At 43.4% G+C, this 23,342-nt stretch overlaps 1 protein-coding gene across 2 annotated transcripts in view; it reads left to right on the forward strand.

Moving 5' to 3' along the window:
• Positions 1-23,342, forward strand: part of ITGB5 (integrin subunit beta 5) — a 105,040-nt gene that overhangs the window by 29,810 nt on the left and 51,888 nt on the right. For both annotated transcript variants that reach the window (XM_063086906.1, XM_063086991.1), the window contains exons 4-5: positions 1,276-1,525; positions 6,913-7,081. In XM_063086906.1, coding sequence (XP_062942976.1) covers positions 1,276-1,525; positions 6,913-7,081 — 419 coding nt within the window. The remainder of the gene's footprint in view (positions 1-1,275; positions 1,526-6,912; positions 7,082-23,342) is intronic.

The raw sequence follows: 23,342 nt of genomic DNA on the forward strand, positions 1-23,342 counted from the left end.
GGCTTGCTGGTTGTCAGCTTGAGGTGAAAGATTGGTTGCTCTGAGATGTGGCTGCCAGCAGGTCAGGAGTGGACCCTTGGGCAGCCCGCCTTTGCTATTGCACCTCTGAACATGCAAAGAGTATTTCCAGAATTCAAATGTGCATGGACAGTTCTACTCGGAGATAAGTAGGATATCTCTTGGAGCTCCTGAAAGTCTAATAATCCCAAGGCAGATAGAATTACCTGGAATGAGTTGAGCCTTGAAGTTGGTTCTGAGCAGTTTGTTTTTTGAAATTATGAAATGATTTAGGATCATTATCCTGGTGTGGGTCCCTCAGTTATTGCCCTGACTGGGACCTCTCTGTAAACCCTGCAGGGTGAGATAGCAAAGGCCGCAACTCCCAGCACTGGCTCTTCTCTTTGTTCTCTTCCTCCAAATTAATTCCCCTTTCCTCTGTGTGTTGTTTATTTTATTGTAGAACCAAAAATCATTTTCTCTTTCTTGTAGCTGATAGACAAATCTAGTGGTGTCTTTTTCTTTTCTCTTTCTTTACTTTTCTTCTTTTCTTTCTTTTTTTGATGAAGATAAATTTGGAATCCTTCTTCCTTGTATACATAATTTCTGATGTTAATGAGTTATGTCTCTTATGTCCCAAAATGTCATATATGCCCAAGAACTAACTACTATTGACTGGTAAATGGCTAGAAAAATAGAAATAGAAACAGGTGACATGGCACAAGATAAATGTTTTGCCCTTTGGGGTGTTTTAAGTATCTGTCTTTGTTTCCCTGTCCTCCCTTGGCTTGTACATCTCTCTTTTTCCCACCCAGTTCTTACTCACTCAAGTCCATATCCATCTTGTGTAAATTTCCCTGCTTTCTGTTTCCCACATGCATTCCCATCTCGGCTGGGGCTTTCTCTGGAGTTGGTGTGTGGCTGGTGGGCCACTCTCCACCTAGTTTGCATCCATGGGATTGTCTGGCTCATTGCCCACCAATTACCCAAGGGTCCTCTTTGCTGAGAAGACAGACACCACTAAGGAGCCTAGTTATTAAAGAGTTTCCTTAGAACTGCTGGGCCAAGTGTTTGAGAAAGAGAACCTAGGGCTTCGTCATGAGCACCATATTCCCTTCAGTCACTTTGAAGAAAACTTCCAAGAGAATTGTTTCTTCTGGGAGGCACACAGTCACTAGAGAAGAGTAAGGGGTGGACCAGCTTTGAAAGCAAAGTCTGTCCCTTCAGCCCCAGCAAGATGCATGGACTCTAACACACGTGACCTCTCTGTTGGCACAGGCGACAAGACTGCCTTCCAGCTGCAGGTTCGCCAGGTGGAGGATTACCCCGTGGACTTGTACTACCTGATGGACCTCTCCCTGTCCATGAAGGATGACTTGGACAACATCCGGAACCTAGGCACCAAGCTTGCTGAGGAGATGAGGAAGCTCACCAGCAACTTCCGCTTGGGGTTCGGGTCTTTTGTTGACAAGGACATTTCCCCTTTCTCCTATACGGCACCAAGATACCAGACCAATCCATGCATTGGGTAAGTGACAAGCTGTCCTTCTGTTGGGTACCTAAGGGTAGGGGATGGGAGCCTCAACAGCCCGCAGCTCTGCGTCAGGCTGGGTGACTGGGGCGAGGTGGTAATGAGCTGGTGGCGTGTGTTCTGAGTCCTTCCCCATCCTTTTGCTCCTCTCCTAAGAGCTGACTTAGATCTTGCCCAGGGGTTGGGAACACACACAATAGTGGAAACATAGTAAGATAAGAAAAAGTTTTAAATACGAATGAGACTCTAAGTTCTTTAACCATGAAGAGATGCTAGGTGTTGTCATTTGCTGGGTTTAGCTTCCTCCTGGCCACAGGTGTCCACTGGCATTATTCTCACATTGATCCTGTCTGTAAGGCTTTTTTCTGCCGAGTCCTGGTCCCCAATGTCCTCTTGTTGGAGTTTTGCTATTTCCGAGAAGCAATAGCATCTTAACCAAAATTTTTTTCAATTCATCTGGAATAGTGATTCTGTCTGCTGCTTTCCACCTCTGCCCTCACTGGGCCCTGTCTCCAGACAGACGGGGTGTGTCTCCACTTTCATTCTTCCAAGGCCCATCCACTTACTAAGATATTAGATTGGAAGCTGGCCGAGGATCAAGGACCAGCCGGGGTGCTTAGCATTTGAATATTCGAGATTATTAGCCACTACTTATTTAGAGCTCATTCTCTAAGCCCCGGAAGGGCAGAACCAGTTGCAGACAGTAAAATTCTTGACAGTGAGTACAAGGCACACTGAAAAGCTGTGTGTGAGACAGGAAATCCAGTGAAGAATGGGAGTTTTGAAGGAAACATCAGGCTTAAGTTATGTAAATCTCTGTTCTCTGAGCTTGGCAGTACAGTGAGGAGTCACTGCTAGCTCAGTCAGTAGCCTGAAGTTTATCTCCCAGCGTCTCCTGGGAGATCCCCACTGCTCCTTGGAGAGAACAACACAAGCCTGGGGTTGTAATGTGGCTGTTCCTGTGTCTGATCCAGCCTGTACATGTGTTTTGTTGGTCTTTCTGTTTTAATGGCACCCAGGAACCAACAAAAGATTTAATCGAGAATAACCACGATTTCTAGGTTTTCTGGAAAAACTACCAAGTCTAGTAAAGCTGGGCTTGTACCATAGGTTGCTTGGCTGCCACAGTCCCTACCCCTTCCTCTTGTCTTGCAGCTGACCTGTTTCACTTGTTGGCACTTCGTGCCTGGGCTCAGTTGATGGTTGTTTGTGATCCTTGTCTAACTATCTTTTTTTCCCAGCTAATGTGGAGAGGGAAAACCACAGAGTTCTTTTCAAGCTCCAATTGCACAGTTAGATTTTTTTTTAGATTTTTTTTTTCAGTTAGATTTTTCTCTTCTGTGGTGGTGGGAGCAGCAACAGCAGCCTCCAGGAAGTTTGGGGGAGATGGGAAAGTCAGGAGAGGTGATATAACCACCTGTGCAGGACATCTCAGAGAAAAGAGCCAGTATGCATGGGGCTTTCCTGAGGTGTGTCCCTCATCCTTCTGCTCCATATGTTTCTGCTAAAGGATCAAAATCCTAGACTCAGTCCTTCCCATCTTTGAATGTAGGAGAAATGCCAAATCTGCAGTAAGTAGCAGCAGGGCTGCCATGGGAAGAAAAAAGGCATAGAGTAATTTAATCATCAGATTAAAGACAGTATAATTGCTATCCTGAGTAATAGGAATCATTTCACTGGGAAGAGTCACATGATATCAATGATACAGGATTTGAAGGATTAATCTGGCTTGTTATTTCCAGTTCTGAACACCTTTTCTTTTGTTAGAGGTATTGGGCTGTCGTTGAAATACATATCATGTATAAATATTTGCAAGTGAGATGATACATTTTGTTCTTCATTATTTGTATTTTTTTCTTACCTTTTGTATATTTCTTCCAGGAAGTCATAGTATTCCTTCACCACCTTGAAGGTATTATTCTTTTGTCTTCTGGCATCTCTTGTGGCTGATATGAAATCTGCTGTCTGTCTAATTGTTTTCCTTTTTTCTGGTGCTTTTTAATATTGTCCTGTGCTTTTCATATTCTACAGTGATATGTACTCCATGTGTGTAGGTTGGATTTTACTTTTATTTACGTTGCTTAGCACTTGGTCTGCTTTTTCATCTGAGAGCACATCTTTATTCTTGAAAATTTGCGGATATTATTTCTCTGATTTTTCCTCTCTCCTATACTCTCCATTTTTTTCTGACACTTTTATGTGTCAGTTGGCATTTCTCATTCTAAACTTCATGTTTTAAATTTTTTCTTCCATAATTTCTGCCTCTTTCTTTCTCTTAGCTGCACAGGAAGTAGAAACTTGTTCCATTTTACCATTTTGTTCTTCAGCTGTTTAATTCATACACTGAAATTTCATTTTTTAATTTCAGTGACTATATTTTTCATTTTCATAATTTTTATTTGGTTCTTTTTTATACCATTCTTTTTTTCAAACCATATTTTTTCAGAGCCTTCTGTTTTGTTTTTTGTTTTTCTAATAATATCCTGTCTGGCTTTTGGTTTCTATTCCTTCCTCTCTTTGAATGTTTTAAATATCTTAAAAACATTCTTAAAGTGTTTCAAATCATTCTGTTCTCTCTGTTTCTCGATTTGTGGATCCTTTGGTGGGTTGGATTTGCTAACATTCCTTCACGGTTTGCTTCTCATGGGACTCATAACTTCCTCATTAGCTCATCTTCCTCAGAGGTGGTTTTCCATCCGAGGATCGCATGCTCTGGGTTGCTGGCATCCCTGCAGAGCAGTTTTACATTTGCTGCAGGGGGAACCTCCATGTTTCACTGTAGGACTAATTTTCCTGTTAATTTATCAGTTAGGGGGGTTCCTCCACCATAAAAGTGGTGAATTCTGATTGCTTAAGTCTGGAGTTACAATTTTTATGGGTGATTCATCTCGCCTGTGGCCTGGAGCAGATGGTAAACTTCCTTGCTTCTTTCCTAGGCCAGTAGCTGGAATTTTTCCACTTCTGGTTTTAGTGGCATGACAGCTCTTCGTAGTGCTCAGCTTTATGCAGAGCCCTATTCCAGTGCTCAGCCCTGTACAGGCCTGAGGCTCATCAACTGTTCTGGCAGATTCTGCTGCAGCCCAAGTTCTGACACATCGGGAGCTTCTTGGCATGAGCTCCTGCTCACTTCTCACCTATTGTCTGAAGTCCATTCACTTGTTGAATGGTTTCTCTTCATTTCTGGTACCCTTTAAAGCTTCCAGTCTTGGCTATATATTAAAATTTCTTAAAATTATATTTTACCTGGCAGTTGTGTATATTTAGAGTAAGAAGGAAGCCTTTCCATGTCAGCTCAATCCATAATAATATCCTGAAGTATGGTCTTCTCAACTTGCCTAGATCTAGTATCTTCAAATTGAATTTACTTTTTTACACATATACACACTCCCCAGCTCTTTAACCATATATATTTTATTTTTTATCTTTCTGGTTAATTATCCTTAATTTAGTAACTCCCTATGCATGGCCCTAATCTGGGGTCCTACAGCACAGACACAAGGTAGGGGTGGGATAGTCTCCTGGCATGAGACCCCAAAACAACCAGATCTTCAGGCCACTCAGCTCTTCCAGGGCTTAAATTGGATAACTAGGCAACATCCTAGTCTAGTGACAATGGAGACATTCCCGGGGTTCATCTGACAAAGCTGTTTTCTTCTCAGAAGTAACTCTGATTTGGTTATAGTAAGTTCTCTGCAATGAAGGCTCCTGTCTGGCAAACACATTTTCCTGTTCCTAATTGACTTAACAGTAATTCTGCACAACAAAAATATATCTGCTTATTGCTGTTTGAAGGAGCAAAATGGAAGAGGTAAAAAGTGCTGAGCTTTCGATGAGCTTTTCACAGCTTTTCTGATTTTCTTATTATCCAACAATTATTCTTTGGATTCCCTCCTCCCTTTCCACAACCAACCTGACCAACTGTGAATATAGACATGCACTTGAAGTCCTAAATCATGGACCAGGGCAATACAGAAGAGTGCAGGCGCTTGGAGGAAGAGAGACAAGGCAGCGAGAAGTTTGGATATATTTATTTCCTTCTGGGCCTATCCATTTGTCAAATAGCTACAGATGGGACCTCAGTTCCTCCTTCTACCTGGAGTGTAATTTTCATGACCATTCTTTTTATGACTAAATGTGGAGGTCGTGAAAAGTGTGATTGGTCCGAGGCATGGGTTAAAGAGTCTGACCTGTCCAAGCACAAGGTGTTCATGAAGATTTGGGGAAAGGAGAAGGAGAAGGACAAAGAAAAAGCAGGTGGGGAACACCTCTAGCTGCTGCCATCTGTCTGGAGAGAACTGTGGCCACTATGGAAGTAGGCTGTTTCTGTCCAGAGTTGGCTTGCTGCAAGGGATGCTGCTGCATTGCTATGACTATGGTGGATGGAGCAGGGACTGTGGCCCTGAAGGGAAATGTAATGCCCCTTAGAGAGCCAGAGATTGCTTCTTTGCAGAGGAGGGGAGCCTGCACAGACCTGCCCTGGTGAGGCAGCTTCTTGGTGGCAGTTAAGGCAGGGTCCTCCTAGCAGTTGCTAAGCCTGTTTCCCTTCCCCTGCACTCAGCTTGAATTGGATTACAAAGCCTTCCCCCTAGGCCTCTCTGTCAGGGCTTGTTTTTCATCTTTTGTTCTGAGAGAGAGGCTTCCCTAGCATGGCCATAGACCCTGCACGGTCTGATCCAGCTCCTCCCCTGCCTCCCTTTGCCCAACCTCAGCCTGACTCTGCACTGCAGCCCCTGGTCCTCCTCGGTGCTTGGGCTCCCTGTGCTCCCTCCTGCCACAGGGCTCTTGCACATGTCCTTCTCTATGATTTCTATTACATCTAGGAGAGCTGATAGTTTATCACTGGAATATTCCTGTTCTATTTCGCATTTGTTCATGGGCCAGCACATCCGGTGGTCACTGAGTGGGTTAATGTGAAGAGGTTATGTGATCCTTTGTCACACGGCAGCAGCAAAGTTTGTGTGAGAGGCTGGTTTCATAGAGTAACTCTGCATACATTGCCCTCGTGGACACTGCCCACCCTCCTCAGCCCACAAGCATTTCCCCTCTGCTCTGCTAGCGCCTGCCCACACCCTGGTCCTCTGTACCCTTCAAGGCCCATGTCCAGCCTCCCTCCAGGTGCACAGCCTGCTATTACTCTCGTTCCTTTGAGCCACTCGTCTGGGCCATTCACTTACAACTTGCCTGCAGTTTAGGGCTTGATGTTTGGAGAGTAGGGACTGTGTTATTTATCTGTACTCTGCCTGCTGTGCCTGTCCCAGGGGCATGTGGTAGGTGCCAGGTAAATATTTGTTGGTGTCCCTTGGGCAGTCCGTGTATGCACAGAACAGTTGGTTAAGATTTAGAGACAGTGATGGAAAAGTGACTCTTCTCTTCTTTCTTTCTAGTTACAAGTTATTTCCAAACTGTGTCCCATCCTTTGGGTTCCGCCATCTGCTGCCTCTCACAGACAGAGTTGACAGCTTCAACGAGGAAGTTCGGAAACAGAGGGTGTCCCGGAACCGTGATGCCCCCGAGGGGGGCTTTGATGCAGTGCTCCAGGCGGCTGTCTGCAAGGTGACTTTCCTTTCTGGTCCTGTCCCTGCACCCGAGGTGGAAAGCATCAGTTTGGATGTTGGCACTTATGCGGGGGATTGCAGGTTTTGAGGTGCCCAGCCTGTGGCTCCTGTCCATTCTTACATCAGGGGGTGAGCTCAGTGGAAACTCAGGGAAATCTACAGCAATAAAATCAGCTGGAGCTCAGGATGGATTGGGCTGATGCGTGTCTGTGTCAGGGTGTGGCTCTGTGCAGTGGGATACTGCCTTTGCCAGAAGACAGCTGTTCTGTGTTTATACATTTGGCTATTTTGCTTCTTTTCAGGGGAAAAAAGTAAAGGTCAAGCCATATGCATAGGAGCTTGTAGAGCTTTCTGGCCCAATTTTGGTAAACCTTAGAGATTGCTGTATTAGGGAATCCAGCTGAAAAAAAGAGAATTGCATGACACCTTTCGTTGCGTTTCCATTTATTTGTTTCTCTCCATCTTCTCGGTGGTATATGAATCCAGAAGGAAGACATAGACATGGGACAGAAATGAGTTCATGCTTTGAGAGGTTCCAATCTCAGCAAAATATGTAAATGGAATGTTGGTAATAACTTATTCTTATAATAATCCTCTTTTGTCAAAACAACCCAACATCAACAAAAGAGAAAAATAAAAATTACTCTTGAATTACTTACCACAACTCATACTTTAAAAATTTTTATCTTTCTAGTCTTTGTGCATACATTTAGCATTTTTCTATAGTGGTCATCATAGAGTAGGCATAATTGCTACATGCTTTCTTGAAAATTCAGGATTTAGCAATAGGGGTGTTTTATAGACGTCTGTTTGTAAGGTCAGGGTAAGAGGTGAGAACTCAGTTTAGAGAGGCTGCCTATGACAACTGCTATTCACTTACTCAGAGATAAGCACTTAATTGCCCACTTACATAGTTTCTGACCTCAGAGAGCTCAGGTCCAGTGTGTCACCAACTCGCTTTTTTTCTCTACTCAATCCTTGACAGGATGAGAAGAAAGCCGCAGTTGTCTATTCTAAAATAAAAAGCCAAAATGGTAGACAGAGATGGATACGGGGAAGGGAAGTGTAAAGGAAGCAGCACAGTCTCCTGCCGTCCTATTCTTGGTGCCACTGCGGTTCTGCCATGATGGAGTCTGTGGGCCCGTCCGGGGGAGGAAGGTAGCAGGGCTTCCAGTCCAGGAGGGCTGCAGAGTGACCTCTTCCCAGTGCTGGCCAGAGCCAAGTGGTTTGATTCAGAGGTCACTGATGTTCTTAGCAGTCTGAGAAAGCCAAATGGAACACAGCTGGAACGTGTTCGGCTCTGAATCTTTCACATGCTTCACAAAATAGTCAGTTATGAGTTTGATTTAGAGAGGAGATATATCTGAATGACTAACATTCAGATATTGACGTAGGAGGTGTTTGTCTTCACAAATATTCAACCAAATTCTACTTCTTGGCAGGGAACAAAAAGTGCAGTGAAGACAGGATCTCCACCAGCTCCCCACCTTGATGATTTTGTGGATTTTCTTTTTTCGGGGGGAGGGAGAGCCTCTTTAAGGTTCAGGGAAAATAACCTTCCTGTGCTGTCCCAGACAAGTAAAATATTCTACCCTTTGAAAACTCAGTGTGTCAAGACTCAATCAAGCATTTCAGAGATGATGGCAGGTTTCCTAAACTCACTGTCTGAACCTAGTGAGTTATTGTTGACTGGCAGGTACTTTTTGAACACATGTCAGCCTTATTCCCCACCGTGGCTTTTGCAGCAGGGAATACCTGGGAAGTTAATAATTGCTTAGAATTATGCAGTCTATGAGCCACCAACTTTTCTCTTCATCTTTTCTTTTCCTTTATGCTGTCATTTATGTTCAGGTATGCATCAAGCCATTTTTCTCTCACTTGAGATCACCTATTTATAATAAATTTCACCCTTCCTGGTTCACCACAGCCTTACTTATAGTAACAAAAAATTGGAAATAGATTATGGACTATCTTTTAATGAAAGACTGTGCAATAATCATACCATTAAAAATATTTAATGATGTGAATAATACCTAAGATAAGGATGGAAAGTATCAAACAGTATGGACAATGTGATCCTGTTTTGCAGACAGGAAAGAAAAATATTATGGAAAAGACTGGAAATAGGCTAAAATGATAACAGTAGTTGTCTTGGGTGAGAGGATTATATGTGCTTTTTATTTTTTCTTGTTTTTTTTAAATGAATATTCAGTTTTTAATAAAAAAAAATTTCTTTTAAAGATGATGTTACCTTCCTATCAGACTCCTGTTGCATGAAGCACTTAATTTTTACTTGACTTTTATTGTTATTTTCAATTTTTTTTCTGTAGTATTTAAATTTTATTCTTTTTTTAAATTTATTTTTTGAATTGAAACGTAATTGATTATATGTTGGTGTTTTTTAATTTTGTATTTACCTACATTTTTCAATGAATATGTATGACTTTTTTTTTCATTTTGTAAAACTTCAAACACACAAAAGTAGAGAGAATGATGGAATTAAACCCTGTGTATCCATAAACCCTGTGTATCCATCGCTTACCTTTAACAATTACCAGCTTGTGGCCAGTCTTGTTTCATTGTATTCCCAACTACCTTATCCTTTGAAATCCTCAACATTCTTCACTTTGTTTTCTGTCTCCTCCTGATCTACCCAGGTTAAAAGCCCTTCCACTTAATCCTGCAAACTGAATGTAACAGAGGGAGAGGGCCTGGAATCTGGTGCAACTGGCTGTACGTCTCATAAGGGCTAGAGCTGGCCCGGTAGTCCCCCTGCAGCGGTGCACGCTCTGTTTCCTCTGACTCTGTGTCCCCAGAGATGGAGCTGATAACAGGCCTATCCGCAGCGCCTCAGGGAGCTCTTTGTTCTGGTTTTATTCTCACCCTGGTTTCCCTGGGATGGACTGTTAGTTATCAACTTGTGGGATTTAGGGGCATTGAATTGTATGTGGTTGACTTTCAATCCCACCTCTATGGCCTGGTCTGTATTTCTTGGAAAGCTGTGCTTTGCACAAAGAAGGAGTTACTGGGCTGGCTGGTTGGCTCACTTGGCTAAAGCCCAGTATTGTAACACCAAGATTGAGGGTTCAGATCCCTGTACCGGCCAGCCACAAACAAACAAACAAAAAACCCCTGTTTCTGTTTAGGATTGTATTCAGGATAAGGACCCTGAGTTGAAGTCTTGAGTTGCTTTGTTTTCCCCCAGCAGTTCACATTGCTGTGAGAGGCAATTTAACAGCATCTACAACCAAGGGATACCTCTCTCATCAATGCAGGAACTTTTTCCAATGTATTGTACCTGGCTGGGTTGGAGTTAGAGAATGCCACTGCCCTTAATTTCTTATCTTTACCCAGAAGCCTATGATTGAACCTGTTTTTACTTTTTTCTTGGTCAGAATAATGGTTTCTTCCATTACCACTTATATTGTTCTCCCAGGACTTGCTAGAAGTTGTCTCTAAGTTGTTTATTCTGAAATGGTACAGGTACATCCTGACTGCACGGGGTTCTGTGGGCTGCTGTCTCTGGACAGCCAGAAAACAGGATCTGTGCAACCCAGCACATTTCCGTGTTTGCCTCAGCATCTAGTGCCCTAGTATTTATCCTTTGCATCCTTTAGACAGACTTTATGTTTTAATCCCAATTCTCTAATTTTGCATAGTATGTAAAATTTTTAAAGCAGTTATGTCCTCTCAGAAATATGTGGATGAATAAGTCTTAAAGCAAACAAAGTAAGTTTATGTGTTGAATACAATTTTTTGGTTTGGACTGAGTTCTTTACTCCTTTGCTGGTGAGAACATCCTAATTTAAAATAGAGATCACAGTCCCAGAGGGTAGTGGGGCAGCTTCATATGGGCAAGACATTCTGCAGGCATACAAATTCTGTGGACCACTAGGAAATGAAATAATCACTACCCTTGCTTGACCATCATCCATGTACCAGATGCTTTGTATACATTATCTTGATTCTTATAAGGGTCCTACAGTGTATGGGTGGTGGTTGTTTCCATTCTGCACGTGAGGAAACAGTGTCACAGGGATTAAAGCTTCTGCACAGCAAAAGAAACAATAAAAGGAGCAAAAAGACAACCTACAGGATGGGAGAAAATATTTGCACACTATTAATTAATTACGTGTATTCTTGGTAAGGAGTAGACCCAGGGTTTGAACCAGGTCTGGTTGATTTTAAAGCCCGAGCTCTTTGTGGGACGCAGTGACTGGCACTTTGGGAAGTAGTGACAGTGCAGTGCAGAGTGAGGGGTGTTGTCCTGTTGCAAGCTCTGCCTCTTCTGTTGCCACCTGGCTCCCTGAAGGCCGGTTGACCTTCCTGACCTGGGAAATGCAGGGATAGGGTGGGGTGTGTGTGTGGAGGGGAGGAGCTCCAGGGTGCCTTCCAGCCATGCCAGCCAGTGCTACTTCTCACAAGGGACTTGGTCACAGCCCCATCCCCTGTTGGTGCAGAACCCTTGCTTTTGCTTTTTTCCTTTCTCTCCTGGTTCTAGCTTGAGCCTCAGGCTCAGCAGGGGCTGCTACAGATACCTGTAAAGGGTGGAAATTCCCCAGTCCCAGAGTGAGGCCAGCTACAAGGGCTTCCTCTGTACATCCTCCCTCCCAGTCTTTGCAGAGTTGATTTGGTTTCTTTTGTCTTGTTGCCTGATTTCTTTTAGACCTCAGGCTTGTGTCATTTTTTCATGCATGAGTTGAGAAATGTAGGAAATTACGTTTCTTTCCTCAAGGAAGGGAGTCCCCTCACCCCCACCCCAGCACCTTTGTGCCACCTGAAAGGTCTCCTCCACATGCCCTCTTTTCTGGCCGTCTGGGTTATCTGTCTCAGCATGTGTGAGCTGCTTCTGCTGGCAGATCTGCAGATCACACCACAGGTTTCTGGGGCTCAATCCAACACCAAGCTGCTTGCTCTTTCTCAGCTGCAGCATCTTGGGTAACACCATTAAAGTACCGGATTCCCTTGAGGCTGTGTGTGCACACCTTCTGCTCTGTGGTGTCCTTGTCAGATGTGGTAAAGGTACCCCTTGGCTTTCTATTTGACAGATGGTTGTGGTTTAATGCACATGTTTGAATCACTCCACTGGTTTGGTCTGTGAGGTTATATCTCAGGTCTGTGGCCCCATGGTTCCTTGTTCTGCCATCTGCCCATGAGCTGTGCTTTGGGCTTCACCGCCCTGCTGATGGTTGCTGTTCTGAGATGGGGGGAGAGACCTGGCTGAACTACAACCTAGTCTCGTCGATAGGGCGCGTGTGAGAGTTTGGGTCTCTTTTTACCCTCTAATGTAAGCCAGCTACATGCCTGCCTTCTGCCTCTGCCTTAGAAGGTGTCTGCACATGTGGGCGGCCCCTTCAATGACCATGGCAGGGAAAAATCATCCTGGGGATGGGTTAGGAGGCCCCTCAATCACTGAGGCTGGCTGTATTTCCATACCTGGCGAGAACGTCAGTTTTTCATTTCAAGTCAGGGGCTCCTTCTTGCCTGAAATGTCCACTTAGCAAAGAGGAAAAGAGGCAAGGATTGATTCCTGACCTCTTCTGCCACCTCTCTCTCCCCAGTCCCCACCCGTACCCTCTGTTCCAGCTGCGGTGACTTTGAGTCAGTTCCTCTGATTCATGCAAGGTCGTTTGCACATGCTGCCCTGTTTCCTCTGCTTGGACTACTCCTCCCCTGTATTCCTGCTTTTCTTTCTTTTCTTTTCTTTTTTTATGAATAGACTTTATTTTTTAGAGCAGTTTTACATTCACAGCCAAGTTGAGTGGCAAGTATAGAGAGTTCCTACAACCTCCCCCACCTACCACACACACAGCCACCCCCACCAGCAATATCCCGCATCAGTGTGGCACCTTGGTTACAATCAATGAATCAGTGTTGACACAGCATCATCAACCAAAGTCCGTGGTCTACGTTAGGGTTCAATCTTGGTGTTGTACATTCTATGGATTTTAACAAATGTATAATGACATGTATCCACCATTATAGAATCATACAGAGTAGTTTCTCTGCCATAAAAGTCCCATGTGCTTTACCTGTTCATCCCTCCTTTCTTCCCTCCAAACCTGCATTTGTTTAAATGTCTAATCTGTGCCTACTTACCTTTCAGGCCTCAGCTTACTTGTCTGTTTATTAGGGAAGTCTTCCTGATGGATCATCCTGGCTAGGTCAGGACCCCTCAGCTCCAGGCCCAGGCTCACTTCTATCCCAGTTATTATTTTATTTCTAGTTGAGCTGTTACTTGAATGAGGTCTTCCTCCCCTTTGAGATGGTAAACTCCCTGAAGGCAGAGATCGCATCTCTTCTCTCAGGACTGTATATCCCAGCACCAAGTTCACTGCCTTGCACATCACAGGTCCTTGTTAAACATCTGGAGAGCAAACAAATGCTTTGTTCTCATAGGTGACTTTATGCTTCTGAACAGGAGCATACAGGTCCTCCCAGGCCCGTGCTCATCCACCGTTACACCAGGCTGCGCCCACGTCATGTACAGGGCTTCATACACATCCACTGAAGCTGAACCAGAAGTTACTTGGTAATATTTTACAACTGAGTGGTGATCTCAGGGATTTGATTTGAGCCTGCAGAACCACTACAGGGTAAATAAATCAACCTGTTTGTAAACATTAGTTGAACCATATGAAATTATTGACCTTTCACTATCAATGATACTTGATTTGCATTTTGATATTTTCTCTATAAAAATAGAAAATTCATATGGTTCAATCTTATCCATTTCAAAATTTTCTCCAGTGCACATTGGACTCCATCACAGAGTCCACATTAGAAATGTTCTGCTGCACATTGTTGGGGTTTGGGCTCAAGATGAATGTCTGTATCCTGAGTCACAGGCCAAGATTTATTTTTCCCAAGGAAAGGAACACTATGCTTTTGGCCTCACTGAGTTTAACCACAGAATAGATTTTTTAAAGAGAGATTTCATTGCAAAGTATGGATGGAAGCAGGAAAAACAAATGACTAATGAGAACATGTTTATTGTTATAAGTGATGGAAATATGCTCGAATGTCAGAATGATTCAGGAAGTCAAGTTGGAATTAAGACTCTGTGGTCCCCACACTCAGATCTACTGTGGGATCTGTCCACCAGCTGGCCGAGTCAGCCCCTTTCCTTGCTCATTTCCTCCCTGAAACCTGTCCTCTTACTTACTGCTTGCCTGAAGGGTTAGCATACCGAGTGTTTTATTATTACTTTTGACAACTTGTTGAGTACGTACAGTGTGCAAGATGCCTGTTAGGTATTGTGAGGGATGCATGGTTGAGATGGCCAGACTCCTGTCTCTGGAACACTGGTGTGTGCTCAAGATCTGAGGTCCAGCCAAGTGCAGACTCTAGGGAGGGACTGGCTGCTTAAGACCCAGTGGTTCAGTTACAGCATTCCTGTCCTTCACGGGGTCACGCTGGTTTCTTTGCTTCCCTGTGAGGCTCTGATGCTAATGAGACTATTGATCACCATTAGCCAAATGCTTTTGCCAGGCTCTGTGCCAACCACTTAACAGGGCTTATTTCACTTACTTCTTTGAAGGTGGTTTTACTGTCTCCTTTTAAAGAGGAAACAAGCCTAGAAAGGGTGAGTAACTTCTTGAAGGTCTTACAGCTAGAAATGGCAGAGCCAGAGGTGGAAACTACCCACCTGCTGGTATGCTTAACCTTGACATTAGATTGTCTTCGTCTTTTGAAGTCACACAGGAGCAGAGGGGTGGGAGAGGGGTGTGCCTCAAAGAGAGCAAAGTCCTAGTCTAAGGAACCACCACAGTTGCCCATGTGACCCAGTCCCAGGAGAAGACAGTCGCATATGCCACTTTTCTCCTCAGCTAAGAGTTTCCTGTTTATCAGAAAGACTTACAATGTGACTCTGACAGCCCTCAGGGTTTTCCAGGGAGAACACTAGGGCTGTCCCAAGGTCAGCATGCCAACAGAGCCTGGCATTTTGAGTGAGCCTGCTTATCGTTGCCCTCGGCTTCCCTCTCTGTAAAACGGAAGCCTTGACATCTGCCTTCTGCTTCCTAACATAGAGGGTGTCTGGGCCGAGCCCGTGGCGCACTTGGTAGAGTGCTGCGCTGGGAGCGCGATAACGCTCCCGCCGCGGGTTCGAATCCTATATAAGAATGACTGGTGCACTCACTGGCTGAGTGCCGGTCACGAAAAAACGACAAAAAAAAAAAAAAACCATAGAGGGTGTCTCAGAACCATCGGCTCTGCTCTCTGGCTCTCACAGATAGCGCTGTGGCAAGACACTGCTTTTCACAGGGTGGATCTTTTTCAGCAGAGAGGCAGCATGTGCCTGGTGACTCTTCAGTGACAACTGGGGCCCGTGGGCTGTTGATACCTGACTTGAGGACCCTTTCCTTTGGGTGACTGCTAAGTTTAATTATATTGACCTCAAGATCAGAGAATCTGGTTGAAAGCTAATGTTTCTGCCCTTACTGAAACAGCTTCCTGGGATGGCATCTTTATTCTAGGACTCCCTTGTGTTTGGACACTGTTTTCCAGAGAGAATATTATGAGTGTTGTCTCCACACAAGCAAGCCAAGGTCATTGAGCCAGCCCACATTCAGGCAGGCACCCACCTGTGTTTCCTAGGACAGCTGAGTGGGACACTGGCTTTTCTCAGACTCCAGGAACCAGTGGTCCAGGCCTCCCCTGCACTCTCCTGCAGGCTGCCCTTGTGCCTGCCTGTGTCACTTGCCATGCTCCCCCGTGGTCCACGTCTATAAACAGTTACTCTGAGATGGATCTGGGGACCTGTAGGCTTAAGGTGAGCCAGTCAGAAGATTCAGCTGCCCAACACAGGCCATGTGCTCCGGGGCCATTTAGAGCCCTGCAGACCACTGTCCAGCCCTGCTTTCCTCTGCACAGGTCAGGCCACATCCAGGGAGCCGTGTCTGCCTCTGGAAGCTGTGTTTAAGACAGGTGTTGACAGCAAGAGAGTAGAGGGGGGCGAGTGGATGGTCCTGGACATGGAAATCACATACTCTGAGGAGAGACACCCTGGGAAGAAGTTAGCTGACCTCAGATATCATTATAGAAGAGGAATGGACCCTTCTGCCTGTTCCAAGGGCTGTACTAGGGTAGCCCCAGGGAAGCAGGTTGGAGTCGAGTCCAACAAAAGGAAGAATTTTCTAACAAGGAGAGCTACTCAGCAGTGGAGCAGCTGCCAGATACAGCAGTGAGTGTGGGGGGGCCCTGCACTCACATGGTGGGGTGCAGACAGCAGGTCTTGGCCCTGGGTGGGAGGTTGGACGAGAGCCTCTGGGTTTCCTCCCAAACCGCAGGTGCTCCCTGTTTTCTCTAAGTCTGGTTTTCTGTCTAGTGACACCTTGGGTGTTTTTGTCCTGTAGCAGCCCCCTGCGAGCCTGTCTTCTATGTTTCCCAACAGTGCCCCTCTAAGCTGCAGCTGTGTCTGGCCACTGTGACAATGAACTCTGTCATATATGATCCTTTTGTTTGCTGAGAACAGCTTATTTTGAGCCGGGTCTAGAAAATCTCTTCCTGGCTCCCGTTGGCATCCCAAGGAGCCATCTTACCATGTGGGTAAAAGCCCAGGTGGCGTGGGGGAGCTGTTCCAAGGGACCCAGGGACAGACTGTGGAGGTGGGAAGGAGATAGGAAGAACAGGGAAGCCTGTTCTTGGTCCTTTGAGTGACCTTCCTCCTTTGTCAGAACTTGCAGCCTCTGAGGGTGACTCTTTCCAACCCCAAGAACGCAAATTGCCCCAAGGGCTGGAGGCTCGTGTTCTCAAACTAGGGAAACAAGTCATCTACTCCCTAACCATTTGTTTCTCTCTCCCTGGTCCCTGCACTCTCTGGGGCCAAGCCAGCAAGTGCACAAGCCAGCAAGTCTGTCTTCACTCTTGGGAGGAGCCAATTTTTATTTATTTTCTCAAAGACTGGGAAGGGCTGGTCTTCCATCTTGATTCCTGCTTCCCTTTTTTATGGATGACAGAGAGTGAAGTCAGATTATTAGGAACTGAGAGGAGAAAAGAAAGTCAGTAAATCTGCTAGTCTTTAGAAAGAGATAGAGGGGAGGTGAGAGTGTGGTGGAGTAGCAGGGTCAAGAGAAGGGTTATGATAAGTGGGCCATGAGCATAGTTTTAGGCTCTAAGGAGAGATTGACTGATGGAACAAATTCTCCAAAGAGGGTGGGGTTTGCAGGGCTGTGTTTGCTCTAAGAAGGAGGATTGCTCCTTCCTTTGGGACAGTGAGATCAGAGGGGAGGCCAGTTTATTTAGGATGGAGAGGAGGGGACTGGCTGAAAGCTCCCTCAGGCCACAGGTCCAGACACTGTGAGTTCCTGGGAAGAAAGGAGGAGGGACGTCTTGTTACCTGTCTCCCTGGGTGTTTGAAGGTCGAAACAGATCTTATGGTCAGTGTGACACAGATTTTACCAGCAAACGAAGTTAAGTGAATCGCAGCCTTGGCCAGAGGCTGGATTTCTTGCTTCTGAGTCCAGCACGCTTCCGTCCCACCCACCCCTGACATTTTCATCTGAGGGCTGACCTCTGTCATGTTTAATGAAATCGGTTTTGTTTATTCTTTGTTTTTACTCAGAGACCTGGAGAAAAGTTTAGCTAAATAAATAGGTCATCTTTTTCTTTTAAAAAGTTATTTTTTATAAAAAGAGAATATATTCAATATAAAAATGTAGAAAATGGAGATAAACATCACCCATAACCCTACAATCCAAAGATAAGATTGTGCGCTTCTGAGTTATAGACATAAGTAACAGCTTTTCAACACCATGGGAATGCTGGTGACAGTGACTGTCAATTATTGACGGTTTACTACATACCACATGCTGAGCTAGATACTCCGTGTGTATCCTTCTGCTTAATTCTTTCAACAGTCCTGTTTTATTGGTACTATTATTATATCCCTCTTATTGATGAGGAAGTTGAGGCTGGGAAAAATTAAGTAACTTGCCCAAGGTCACAAAGATGAGATGAGACAGACGTGGGGCTGAACCCAGATTTGAAAGACACTTGAGCCCACGCACATAACCTCTGTGTGGATATTACTGCTGAATAAAAGAATATTTCTAAGTGTTATTCCCAGCATGTTACTGACAATCAGTATATTCATGTAATTTATTGTGTTTAAATGACATTCTGTGAAAAGAAGCTTCTTTTAAACAAAAAAAAACTTTATTGAAGTATAATTGATATACAATAAACTACACATATCAGAAGTGTACAGTCTGACAAATTTTGATATATATATACACCTGTGTGAAACCATCACCACAATCAAGATAAAGAACATTTTTCACCCCCAAAAGTGTATTTGTGCCTCTTTGTCATTTCTTCCTCACCCCTCCCGATAAACTTTGGATGTGCTGTCACCCCAGAACTCATGTGGAAGTCTGATCCCCAGTGTGGCAGTGTTGGGAGCTGTTTGAGTCATGGGGGCGGATCCGTCATGAATGGATTAACACTCTCCCTGGGTTGGGGGTGAGTATTTAATGAGTTCTCGCTCTATTAGTTCCTGCGAGAGCTGGTTGTTTATAGGACCCTGGCATTTCCCCCTCCCCTCTCTTGCTTCCTCTCGCCATGTGATCTGCTTGTACCCGCTGGCTGCCTGCCACTTTCCACCATGAGTAGAAGCAGCCTGAGGCCCGTGCCAGATGCAGCTGTCCCAGAATCGTGAGCCAAATAAACCTTTATAAGTTACCCAGTCTGAGGTATTCTATTATAGCAACACAAAACGGACTAATATACCTCCTGTTCCCCTTATCCCAGGTAACCACAAATTTGCTTCCTGTCAGTACACATTAGACTTCATTTGCTAAAATTTTATGTATACAGTATATACTCTTTTTTGCCTGATTTATTTAGCACAATTATTTTGAGATTCATCCATGCTGTTGAGTGTATCCATTTATTCCTTTTGTACTGAGTAGTATTCCATTGCATAGATGTACCACAGTATATTTATCCATTCACCTGTTGATGGACATTTGGGTTGTTTCTCATTTTTCCTGTTACAAGAGAGTTGCTATAAATGTTCATGTCTTCATATGAACCTGTGCTTTCATTTCTCTTGGGTCAATACCTAGGAGTGGGATGGCTGGGTTATATGGTAGTTGTTAAACTTTTTAAGAACTGGTCCAACTGTTTTCCCAAGTAAATGTTTTACGTTCCTGCTAGCAGTGTTTGAGGGTTCCAGTTTCTATACATCATCAATATTTGGTGTGGTCATTCTTTTTAAATTTAGCCATTTTAAAGGCATGTGGTAGAATTTCATTGCAATTTTTAATTAATGCAAGTCTTTTAAACTATTTGGTATGCAATAATTCATATGCCCTGTAACAGTTATGTAGGTTCACACATCAAGTAGTAAGAGATGTTAAAATTATTACTGGTCCTAGAATAGTAATTACAGATTATCTTTCTGGTCCCTTTTATGTGCTAAGTACTTTTTAGCACATTATATCTAAAACCTAACACCAGCCCTGCAAAACAGGCTTCTCTCCTTTTCACTAATGAAGAAAGGAGTCTGGGAGAGGTGAAGGGATGGACTCAGGGTCCCACAGTTGGAGCAAAGCAGAGATCTGAACTCAGACTCCTCTGTTCCAGAGCTCATGTCATCTGGCTTCCATGCCGTATTCCATTTTGTAGTTCAGTGTTTTCCTTTTTTTTTTTTTTTTAAACCCACTTTCTCACTATTGCTCCCTGCCCCAAAATGGAATATAACACTTAAGCCTTCAAAACAGAAAGCTCTGCCAGCCAAACATTTAGTAAGGGAAGTTATTTCTAATGTAAATACTCTGTGGAGTCACCACTTAAAATCTCCAAGCCTGAAAGCCTGGGTAAACCAGTAAGCATGTCCTGACTCATCGCTGAAGGCCGGCCTCTGGGCCAAGTTTGTGAACACCATTTACATAACAAGGGCCCACTTCAGAGAAAACAGAATTATTATTATTATGTTGTGCCACTTTTCAGTTGCAGCCTTCCATTCCATAAACATTTATTTTGGATCCCACCGTCATTGGTTGAGAGCTTACCATGCACCAGGCTCTTTCATGAATTCTCTCATTTATTAAACACACGCACAGCCGCCTCTCCCTATGTGGCTGGGTACTTTAGCTTCATGGGTAAGAGACGGGTCATCTAAATATGGCTTCCCTGGCCCTTGCTCATTGAGTGGGCTGGCTAGGGAATCTCTCTGACCACCAGGTTGCTCATCTATAAGATGACAGTGTATTACCTACCGCACGGGGTTGTAGTGAAGGTTAAATGGAATGATGGAAGTGCTTGATAAATGTTAAGTATTATTATTTCTGTTTTACTGACAAGAAAAAAGCTTTTGAGGTGTTAAATGATTAAAGCCACATAGATAATTAGAGGAGGCAAAAAAATTCAAGTTCCATGTTGTTCTCTCTCCTTGGTGCCATCCTCCTTGGTGTCCTCAAAAAGACCCTTGAGAAGCCAGCATGGAAGAAATGGAGACTGAAAAAGTTAAATGATAGAGCCGGCATTCAAAGCCCAGTGTTGAAAACTAGTACTTGCTTACTAAAGACAGTTTGGAAACTAATGGGAAAAAGAAAAAGAGATTACCCACAATGTCAACCCCACCCTTAAACACATTGTGGTGATTTTTTTTCAATCTTTCTTGTTCTAGTTTTTTTTTTTTTTTTTTTTTTTGTCTTTTTCATGACCGGCACTCAGCCAGTGAGCGCACCAGCCATTCCTATATAGGATCTGAACCCGCGGCGGGAGCGTCACTGCACTCCCAGCGCCGCACTGAGAGTGCGCCACGGGCTCAGCCCATCTCTTGTTCTAGTTTTAATAGAGAGTTATGCTTGTTTCTTACAGTTTGTAATCACACTATGTGTGGTGCTGTATTCTTTGTTTTCACTTTTATTATACATGTTTATGCACAATTTCATACTTTTTAGTGAACACGATTTGTAATGGCTGTAGAGGAGATGTCTCAGTTTCCTTACCCATTCCCATATAGCAGCATGTTCATGTCTTTCCCTTTTCTCACTATTAGTGAGAATACTGTTGTGGATATTTCAGAATACTTCTTGTGGATAAATTCCCCTGAAGTAGAATCACTGGGTCAAAAGATATATACTTCTTAAAGGGTTTTTGGGTTTTTTTTAAAGTTATGTTTATGAAGGATAATTTACATAAAGTTAAATTTATACTTTCTAGGTGGAAAGTCTAATAGCCATCCCCACAATTAAAATATGGGTGATTCCCCTCACCCTAGAAAGTTTCCTAGTGTACCTTTTTTATCTTCTCCCTTTACACACAGCCTTTGGCAGTCACTAATCAGTTTTCTGTCTCTGTATTTTTGTCTTTTTCTGAGTACCATATGAATGGAATTAGACCGTATGTTGACTTTTGAGTCAGACTTTTTTCACTTAACATAATGCTTTTGAGATTCATCAATGGTGCTGTGTGTATCCGTAGTCTGTTCCTTTTTATTGCTGAGTAGTATTCTGTTGTATGAATGAGCTACAATGTGTCTTGTCTATTCGCTATGTGATGGACATTTGGGTTGTTTCTAGTTTTTGGCGATTATGAATAAAGTTGTTATAAATATTTGCATAGAGATTTTTATATGAGCATACATTTTCATTTCTCTTCGGTAAATACCAAAGAGTGAGATTGCTGGATTGATAGTAAGTGTATGTTTAACTTTATAAGAATCTGCCAAGAAGTTTTCCAAAGTGGCTGAAACATACTGTATTCCGACCAGCAATTGTGAGAGTTCCAGTTGTTCCACATCCTTACCAGCACTTGGTATTGCCAGGGTTGTTGGTTGGTGTGCCATTCCAATAGCTGTCTAATGGCTGTCTCTCTGTGATTTTAATGTGCATTCTCTTAATGACTTACGATGTCAAGGGTCTTTTCATGTGCTTATTCCAATGCATATCTCTTCTCTGGTGAATTGTCTATTCAAATCTTTTGACCACTTTTTAAATTTGGTTGTTTATTTATTCACTATTGACCTATGAGAGTTCTTTTATATTCTGGATACAAATGATTTTATCGGATTTTTTTTTTTTTGCAAGTATTTTCTTCCAGTCCCTGCCTTGTCATTTCATTTTAACAGTGTCTTTCAAAGAGCAGAAGTTTTTAATTTTGATGAAGTACAACTTATCGGTTTTTTATCCAGTGGATTATCTTATCTAAGAAATCTTTGCCTATACCAGAGTCACAAAGGTTTTCTGCTAAGTTTACCTCAGAAGTTTTACAGCCTTAGGTCTGCATTTTGGTCTGTGATCCACTTTGAGTTCATTTTTGTATATGGTGAGAGGTATGGGTTGGACCTCATGTTTTTGTATATGGATGTCCAGTTATTTCAGTATCCTTTGTTGGATTGACTGTATAAGTGTGGGCCTATGTGTGGTTACTCTGTCCCGTTCCACACATTTATGTGTCTAACCTTTCAATACCACACTGTCTTGTTTACTATAGCTTTGTAATAAATTTTGACCTTAGATAGTGAGTCCTCCAACTTTGTTCTTTTTCAAAATTGTTTGGCTAGTCTCCATTTGTTGACAATTCCGTATAAATTTTAGAATCAGCTTGACATTCTTTCAAAAAGGACTTCTGGGCTTTTGATTGTGATTGTGTCAAATCTATAAATCAATTTGTGGAGAAATGACATCTCAACATATTGACTCTTCCAATCATGAAAATGATATCTCTATCCATTTATTTAGGTCACTGATTTTCTTTAAGGCTCTTAATACAATTTGTTGAATTAAAGGTTTGTCTTCTACTTTTTTGCTCAGGTGTTTAGCACATGGCCGCGTCCTTGTGGTTAACAGATCCACATTTTCCTGCAAAAAACCCTGCTGGTTTACACTCTCTCCTGATTGTGCTTTATCTCCCAAGCATCTCGCCCCCTCCCTTCCACACTGTGTGGCTTGTAATGCATTGCTTTATTCATTCAAAAGTTTTAAACTCTTTATCAAAATATAATGTGCACAAAGAAAACTATATATGAGTACATCTCGATAAATGTTCACAAGTTGAAAAAATCAGGTCAAGAAACAGCTTTAGCAGCACCCTGGAAGCCTCCCGTGAGCGCTTCCAATGCTGCCACCAAAGGGAACCACTGTCCCGACTACTACACATAAATAGTTTCGACATGGCCTAGCATTTCATTGCTGTAAGGGACCTTCTAAGTTCATGCCTGCCCTCCTCACTGTGTTCCTTTCCCTTCCAGGCTTTTGCTAATACCTAGAACGCCCCCACTGCCTCTGCCTTCTCCCTCCTGGTTTCTT

This window comes from Cynocephalus volans, chromosome 1 (genome assembly GCF_027409185.1).
Source record: "Cynocephalus volans isolate mCynVol1 chromosome 1, mCynVol1.pri, whole genome shotgun sequence".
Taxonomy (NCBI): domain Eukaryota; kingdom Metazoa; phylum Chordata; class Mammalia; order Dermoptera; family Cynocephalidae; genus Cynocephalus; species Cynocephalus volans.